Source organism: Thalassophryne amazonica, chromosome 5, assembly GCF_902500255.1.
Source record: "Thalassophryne amazonica chromosome 5, fThaAma1.1, whole genome shotgun sequence".
In the NCBI taxonomy this organism is placed as follows: domain Eukaryota; kingdom Metazoa; phylum Chordata; class Actinopteri; order Batrachoidiformes; family Batrachoididae; genus Thalassophryne; species Thalassophryne amazonica.
Window position 1 is genome coordinate 5,782,709 of NC_047107.1, and position 9,178 is coordinate 5,791,886.

The 9,178-nt window shown below is 44.2% G+C and overlaps 1 protein-coding gene across 1 annotated transcript in view; it reads right to left on the reverse strand.

Annotated features, from left to right (window-relative positions):
- The window catches only part of hnf1a (HNF1 homeobox a), a 65,185-nt gene extending 57,047 nt beyond the window's left edge, over positions 1-8,138 (reverse strand). Inside the window, exon 1 of the mRNA XM_034169682.1 lies at positions 7,665-8,138. Within this exon, the coding sequence (XP_034025573.1) occupies positions 7,665-7,963 (299 nt within the window). The 5' untranslated portion in view covers positions 7,964-8,138. The remainder of the gene's footprint in view (positions 1-7,664) is intronic.
- Between the last annotated feature and the right edge of the window lie 1,040 nt (positions 8,139-9,178).

The following is a 9,178-nucleotide window of genomic DNA, read 5'->3' on the forward strand; positions in this document are numbered from 1 at the left end:
CCATGAAGCCAGAGGACACACACCAATTAGCTAAACTGCAGGATTGTCTTACAGACATAAAGACATGGATGACCTCTAATTTCCTGCTTTTAAACTCAGATAAAACTGAAGTTATTGTACTTGGCCCCACAAATCTTAGAAACATGGTGTCTAACCAGATCCTTACTCTGGATGGCATTACCCTGAGCTCTAGTAATACTGTGAGAAATCTTGGAGTCATTTTTGATCAGGATATGTCATTCAAAGCGCATATTAAACAAATATGTAGGACTGCTTTTTTGCATTTACGCAATATCTCTAAAATCAGAAAGGTCTTGTCTCAGAGTGATGCTGAAAAACTAATTCATGCATTTATTTCCTCTAGGCTGGACTATTGTAATTCATTGTTATCAGGTTGTCCTAAAAGTTCCCTAAAAAGCCTTCAGTTAATTCAAAATGCTGCAGCTAGAGTACTGACGGGGACTAGAAGGAGAGAGCATATCTCACCCATATTGGCCTCTCTTCATTGGCTTCCTGTTAATTCTAGAATAGAATTTAAAATTCTTCTTCTTACTTATAAGGTTTTGAATAATCAGGTCCCATCTTATCTTAGGGACCTCGTAGTACCATATCACCCCAATAGAGCGCTTCGCTCTCAGACTGCAGGCTTACTTGTAGTTCCTAGGGTTTGTAAGAGTAGAATGGGAGGCAGAGCCTTCAGCTTTCAGGCTCCTCTCCTGTGGAACCAGCTCCCAATTCAGATCAGGGAGACAGACACCCTCTCTACTTTTAAGATTAGGCTTAAAACTTTCCTTTTTGCTAAAGCTTATAGTTAGGGCTGGATCAGGTGACCCTGAACCATCCCTTAGTTATGCTGCTATAGACGTAGACTGCTGGGGGGTTCCCATGATGCATTGTTTCTTTCTCTTTTTGCTCCGTATGCATCACTCTGCATTTAATCATTAGTGATCGATCTCTGCTCCCCTCCACAGCATGTCTTTTTCCTGGTTCTCTCCCTCAGCCCCAACCAGTCCCAGCAGAAGACTGCCCCTCCCTGAGCCTGGTTCTGCTGGAGGTTTCTTCCTGTTAAAAGGGAGTTTTTCCTTCCCACTGTAGCCAAGTGCTTGCTCACAGGGGGTCGTTTTGACTGTTGGGGTTTTACATAATTATTGTATGGCCTTGCCTTACAATATAAAGCGCCTTGGGGCAACTGTTTGTTGTGATTTGGCGCTATATAAAAAAATTGATTGATTGATAAAGCTAGAGGTCTAGAATGGAAATGGCGTCGTTCAAAATTAGAAGTATTTCACCTTGCGTGGCGTGATGCTATCTTAGACTATAAGCATGCATTATTGGCTACAAAGCGGACCTACTACTCTGATTTGATCAGCAAAAACAAGCATAACTCAAAGTTCTTGTTCGACACGGTGGCAATACATACACGGTGGCCCATGCATAGCCTGCAGTCTGCCAGGCTATACATGGACAACCACCTGTAGTTCGCTCTCCTTTTACAGCACAAGATTTCCTGGATTACTTTGGGAAGAAAATAGAAGACATTAGGTTAAACATATCCCGGCATGCCTTAACCCAGCCACTACACCCTGCTATTGATGTGGGTGCCACTACTGAGGTATTACCTAGATTTACAGAATTTGATAGTATCTCACTAGGCATGCTGACAAAACTCATAATGTCAACAAAAAAACAACCTGTTTATTTGATCCTATCAATCAATCAATCAATTTTTTTATATAGCGCCAAATCACAACAAACAGTTGCCCCAAGGCGCTTTATATTGTAAGGCAAGGCCATACAATAATTATGTAAAACCCCAACGGTCAAAACGACCCCCTGTGAGCAAGCACTTGGCGACAGTGGGAAGGAAAAACTCCCTTTTAACAGGAAGAAACCTCCAGCAGAACCAGGCTCAGGGAGGGGCAGTCTTCTGCTGGGACTGGTTGGGGCTGAGGGAGAGAACCAGGAAAAAGACATGCTGTGGAGGGGAGCAGAGATCGATCACTAATGATTAAATGCAGAGTGGTGCATACAGAGCAAAAAGAGAAAGAAACAGTGCATCATGGGAACCCCCCAGCAGTCTACGTCTATAGCAGCATAACTAAGGGATGGTTCAGGGTCACCTGATCCAGCCCTAACTATAAGCTTTAGCAAAAAGGAAAGTTTTAAGCCTAATCTTAAAAGTAGAGAGGGTGTCTGTCTCCCTGATCTGAATTGGGAGCTGGTTCCACAGGAGAGGAGCCTGAAAGCTGAAGGCTCTGCCTCCCATTCTACTCTTACAAACCCTAGGAACTACAAGTAAGCCTGCAGTCTGAGAGCGAAGCGCTCTATTGGGGTGATATGGTACTACGAGGTCCCTAAGATAAGATGGGACCTGATTATTCAAAACCTTATAAGTAAGAACTATACCAACAAAACTGTTTAAGGACCTGTAGCCCACTCTTGGGCCGACTGTGCTGGAAATGATTAATCTTTGTTTAACTTCTGGATCTGCTCCTAAACATTTCAAATCTGCAGTGATTAAACCATTACTTAAGAAACCTAATCTTGACCCTAGTGTATTGACAAACTATTGGCCGATATCAAATCTATCATTTTTCTCTAAAATTCTGGAAAAAGTGGTGTCACGGCAGCTCGTAGACTATCTTACTGAGAATAATCTCTTTGAGCCACTGCAGTCTGCTTTTAGAAAATATCATTCCACGGAGACGAGACTCACTAAAGTGGTGAATGATCTTCTGCTTACAATGGATTCGGATACCACTACGGTTCTGTTGCTGTTAGATCTCAGTGCTGCATTTGATACAGTGGATCATCATATTCCACTTGATAGGCTGGAAAATCATTTTGGGATTACTGGGAGTGCCCATGCATGGCTGACGTCATACTTGACCAGTCGTTCTCACTGTTTTGTACAGTAACACTACCTCTAACCTTATTGACATGAAATTTGGGGTTCCACAGGAGTCTGTCTTAGGCCCCCTGCTTTTCTCCCTTTATATAGCACCCCTTGGGCACATATTGCGGCGTTTTGGGATTACCTTTCACTGCTATGCAGATGATACTCAGTTATACATGCCGATAACTGCTAGTAATCTCGTTCACATAAAATCCTTAGAAGATTGCCTTGCAGCAGTGAGAAGTTGGATGTCTAGAAACTTCCTACTTTTAAACTCTGATAAGACTGAAATGGTGGTTCTTGGTCCAGTGAGACATCGGCATCAATTTGACCAGTTAACGCTCAGCCTCGGCTCGTGTGTCATACATCACACTGACAAAGTGAGGAACCTTGGGGTAATTTCTGGTCCTTCGTTGTCCTTTGGCCTCCACATTAGAAATATTACTCGGACTGCTTTCTTCCACCTGCAAAATATAGCGAAGATTCGTCCCATCCTGTCTATGGCTGATGCTGAGACCCTGATCCATGCATTTATCTCTTCTAGATTGGACTACTGCAATGTTCTATTTTCTGGTTTACGGCAGTCTAGCATTAAGGGTCTCCAATTGGTTCAAAATGCTGCAGCCAGACTTTTGACACGAAGCAGAAAGTTCGACCACATTACACCCATTTTGGTATCCCTTCACTGGCTTCCTGTCCCAGTGAGATCAGATTTTAAGGTTCTGCTACTAACCTGGACTGGCACCCCCCTACCTAGCTGACCTAATTAAACCTTACGTACCGGCCCGGGCTTTACTTTCTCAGTGTGCAGGACTACTTTGTGTCCCTAAGGTGAATAAGAAGTCTACGGGTCACAGAGCTTTCTCTTATCGTGCGCCTGTTCTGTGGAATGATCTCCCTGCGTCAATAAAACAGTCAGATTCTGTGGAGATTTTCAAGTCCAGACTTAAGACACACTTCTTTTCCCTTTCATATGGCTAGCATACTGGCACAGTTTTGTTTTACGCTCTTTACTCTTTTAATTCATTTATTAGTCATTGGAGCAGGCTGTGGCCTCAACTTTACCTAAATTCTGGGTCTTTTAGTGAAGTTTAGGGCTACTGCCCGGGGATCACCTTAGTATTTCTGTTTTTCTTGTTGTTTAATGCTGGCAAATTATACAGTATTTTTTGTCTTTCTGATGCCTGATTGTTTTTTCTCTCTGTTTAAGGTGCAGCTCCATGCAGAGATGGGAGTTGTATTTGTGTTGGTGATCCTCCTGTCCTGTGCGCCAATAGCATTTCTTGTATATTCGTCCGTGAATTGTTCTGTGAATTGTTCTGTAATTTATGTTTGTAGCATGGCCCAAGCAGAGGGTCACCCCTTTGAGTCTGGTCTGCTTGAGGTTTCTTCCTCAGAGGGAGTTTTTCCTTACCACTGTTGCTCTGGGGGTTGGTAAGGTTACACCTTTCCTGTGTGAAGTGCTTTGAGGCAACTCTGTTGTGATTTGGCGCTATATAAATGAAAATAAATTGAAATTAAATTGAAATTGTTCCTTCCTGAAAGACAGATTAATAAAGTGTCTAATGTAAGACGTTTATTCAAACATGATGATTTGTTTTGGAGTAATATTGTAGCCTGCAGGCTTTGGATGTCAATTTGAATTGGAATTTCAGGGGCACTTCTAAAATATTAATAATAAAATAATTAAAAAATGGCTGTTTATGCAAAATTTTGTCTGTCTTTATTTAGGTGGAGGGGGCGCGTGGATGGAGTGTCGCCCGGGGAGAAATTCAGTGTGGAACCACCACTGACACTGAGAACAATACTCACTCTGAAACACCGAGAACAATACTCACTCTGAAACACCGAGAACAATACTCACTCGGAAACACCGAGAACAACACTCACTCTGAAACACCGAGAACAATACTCACTCTGAAACACCGAGAACAATACTCACTCTGAAACACCGAGAACAATACTCACTCTGAAACACCGAGAACAATACTCACTCTGAAACACCGAGAACAACACTCACTCGGAAACACCGAGAACAACACTCACTCGGAAACACCGAGAACAACACTCACTCGGAAACACCGAGAACAACTCACTCTGAAACACCGAGAACAACACTCACTCTGAAACACCGAGAACAACACTCACTCTGAAACACCGAGAACAATACTCACTCTGAAACACCGAGAACAACACTCACTCTGAAACACCGAGAACAACACTCACTCGGAAACACCGAGAACAACACTCACTCGGAAACACCGAGAACAACTCACTCTGAAACACCGAGAACAACACTCACTCTGAAACACCGAGAACAACACTCACTCTGAAACACCGAGAACAACACTCACTCTGAAACACCGAGAACAACACTCACTCTGAAACACCGAGAACAACACTCACTCTGAAACACCGAGAACAACACTCACTCTGAAACACCGAGAACAATACTCACTCTGAAACACCGAGAACAATACTCACTCTGAAACACCGAGAACAATACTCACTCTGAAACACCGAGAACAATACTCACTCTGAAACACCGAGAACAATACTCACTCTGAAACACCGAGAACAACACTCACTCTGAAACACCGAGAACAACACTCACTCTGAAACACTGAGAACAACACTCACTCGGAAACACCGAGAACAACACTCACTCTGAAACACCGAGAACAATACTCACTCTGAAACACCGAGAACAACACTCACTCTGAAACACCGAGAACAACACTCACTCTGAAACACCGAGAACAACACTCACTCGGAAACACCGAGAACAACACTCACTCGGAAACACCGAGAACAACACTCACTCGGAAACACCGAGAACAACACTCATTAGGAAATACAGAGACTAATACTCAATAGGAAACACTGAGAACAATACTAATTCGGAAACAATTAGCTCTTTTATTAAGGTGCATATTTGTCTCAACATTTAGCTAAATATTTATCTTGATGTTTGTACATATTAGGCTAAATGTGTAAATACTTAGCATTAAGGTTTGACAGAAATTTGATCATGTAGTGTTTTGCCTTTTTTCTCCCAATTTTTGATCTTCATCTGTGGATCAAACAAAAATCTAAACTGAAATGTTACTAGCGTTCCCATGCCAATGAAATCAAATGTGATTCTTTTTCTCCATTAAATAAACCAGTTAATTATGATGATAAGCCATTATTATTATTATTATTTTGTCAGTGTGCATGACAATAAAAAGAGTTGCCAGCTGCTGGAAAATTATTGTACACAATCCTGCAGGCACAAAAAAGGGTCAGATTCAGTCACTTCAGCTAATGTGAACACAGCATAAGTTCTAAGCCGGTGTCCCGTCGAGATGATGAACGTAGAGATGAGGTGCATCGTGCTACTGCATGTCAAATTATAAGCCTGTATTTTTGTTTTTGTGAATGAGGTGTGCGTTATTTGGAAGAAAGTCGAGATGTGACTGACTTTAGCTCACAACGCCCCCCCCCCCCCCCAACTTGTCCCTCCCAATAGAGAAACCCAGATGTCCTCCACACACGGTGCGCCCCTCCCCTTTCTTTCACCATCTCACTGCTTCAGCAAGCAGGGGTGCCTGCAGCTGCCTGCAGCTGCCTGCAGGGGGCGGCAATTTGCCAGTTCTACACACAGTGACAAGAAAAACATTTTGTGGTGGAGATTATTTTTTTTAAGTGCCCATCCCCACGATGCCACCCCTCCATAAATGCCGCCAAAGGCGATGGCCTGCATGGCCCATATCAAAAACCGCCACTCCTCAGTGTTTCCTCTATTTTCAGTGTTTCCGAGTGAGCATTGTTCTCAGTATTTCCTGGTGAATATTGTTCCAAGTGCTTCATGTTGAATATTATTCTGTGTTTGCAAGTGAGTATTGCTCTCAGTGTGTAATGGTGAGTATTATTCCCAGTGTTTCATCGCAAATATTATTCTTAGTGTAGGGTTTGTCAGAGCGCAGAGCGCCCGTCAGAGCGCAGAGCGCCCGTCAGAGCGCAGAGCGCCCGTCAGAGCGCAGAGCGCCCGTCAGAGCGCAGAGCGCCCGTCAGAGCGCAGAGCGCCCGTCAGAGCGCAGAGCGCCCGTCAGCCCTCTGATGTCTTTCACTGAAGTGACGTTTATCCCTTTTTCTGCTTTCATCAGTATTTGAACTTGTGACTAACCTAGTGATATACTTTTTCTGTCACATACTGTAACCTTCTGCAGAGCAGTGCGCGTGAGGAACTCGCCACCTCGGATATAAAGTGTCAGCACTCACAGGGAAGTGGACAGAGGCGTGTTGACAGAGTGAGATAAGAGAAAACACAGCAGGCCAAAGTCCAGCATGTTCAGATCACTGGAGGAGAACCAGAAGGAGAATTCAACACTTTGACTGTTGATTAAATATACAGAATGTCCAAAAGCTCAGCTTCACTGCTTCACCTCCTTCAAATATTTCTCTGCAGCACAATATTATGATGAAACTCTTTTCTGTCTCAAAAGGTTGTCAGTGTGCCCGTGTAACGTGCGCATTTTGTTAAAAGTCAATACAGCAGCCATGCTGTCGGTAAATACAGCCGGCTCGCGTCTTCACCTGAGCAGCTTATTAAGAACAATGACAGCGGCTAATTAGTAACCAGCACAGGAGGAACCCACTCAGTCACCTGTGACACCAGACCGCCAAGAGACACCGGGAGAAGGAGTGAGGAATAAAGGAATGAGGGAACGATGGCAGGCTGACAGAGGATTTTGTGGTGAGTGGAGAAGCGTTGGGATGTACTTACTGCAGCAGCTGGTCCACCTCCAGCCTCATCTTGGCCGCATCCTCTGGGGGAAGCTTCTCCACCTCACGGAATATAGGCGGTGGGAAATCCATTTCTCCCTCCTCTGAGCTTTCTCCATCGCCCCTCTCTACTCTCTCGGCTCCGCTGGCAGCCCTGTCACGCTCCAGTTCCCCCATGGCTTGGACCAGGACGTCCTGGGACAGTCCAGATCCCAGCAGGGCCCAGATCAGTTGCTCCTGAAGGCCAGTGAGGCGGCTTGACCTGGCTCCAGCCACTCCGCTCTGCCTGTCACCCTCCATTATGACAAACTCACCTTGTTCCCGCTCGCTAACGCGCACAAACAGCAGCCATTGTTTAGGCTCATGATATCCGCGGTCTTGCTGGGATCACTTTCGTTTTCTCTGCTGAATGGTGTCTCTGCCTGCTTTCATCTCTCCACCTGCTCTTTTGCTTTCAAAGGTCGATTTTCTTGTTGTTTTTGTTCTTTTTTAACCGTGCGTCCTCTTTCCCCCTCCTTCATCCACGCGGCCTCTGAACTTTGTCCCCAACAGTCAGCAAAGTTCACTTTCAACACAGGAAGACGACATTACCTCAGACAAATCCTCATTATTTATGTTTGTGCACACAGATTATATTATTATTATTATGATGATGACAGGATGATAAAATGTTTTTGGGGGCCACTCACTTCACCAGGTGTGTGTGTGTGTGTGTGTGTGTGTGTGTGTGTGTGTGTGTGTGTGTGTGTGTGTGTGTGTGTGTGTGTGTGTGATGATGTCCGGCTCTGGCTGTGGGGGTCGGGTGGATCTGGGTGGGCTGCCCGGGTCACTCGTCTTCACCCAGCAGAGTCCTCGTGGATTTGCACCAACGCATCACACTGCCAGAGCTTAGAGAACAGCATGGCAGGCATTTTATCTTCCACAGCTCCGTGGAAACACGGGAGCATCAGTAAGTAATGAAAATGTAAAGGAAGCGGAGCAAAAAGAAAGGAGAAAGAGGAATAATTTAAAATGAATAAGAAGTATAACAAAAGTTAAAACAATTTCACAAAAATACAGCTTTCACCATTTAGGAATTACAGTTGTTTTAATACACAGGCATTCCATTTTCAGAGCTCATAAGTAATTGGACAAACTAAATATAAGACTTGTTAATATAAATCATCACTTTTACAGCAAGTTTTCGGGGTGGACACATGAATGCATGCAAGCCACTGACTATGTCTTGGTTTTCATTTATATCAATGATTAAGAAATACAAACTGTAATTACACTGTCTGGTTAATCTGTATGATGTAGGGGCAAGAAGAACACTAGTGAGGGAAGCCACCAAGACACTCAGACAACTCTCAAGCAGTGACAGTCTCCTCTGGCTGTGACGGGAGAAACTGTGCATGGAGCAACTTTTGTTTTTTGTTACCTCATGAGTTCTCTGGGAGTCTTGGTGGCTTCCCTCACTGGTCTCCTTCATGCACAGTCACTCAGCTTCTGAGGACAGCCTGCAAACAAACACAC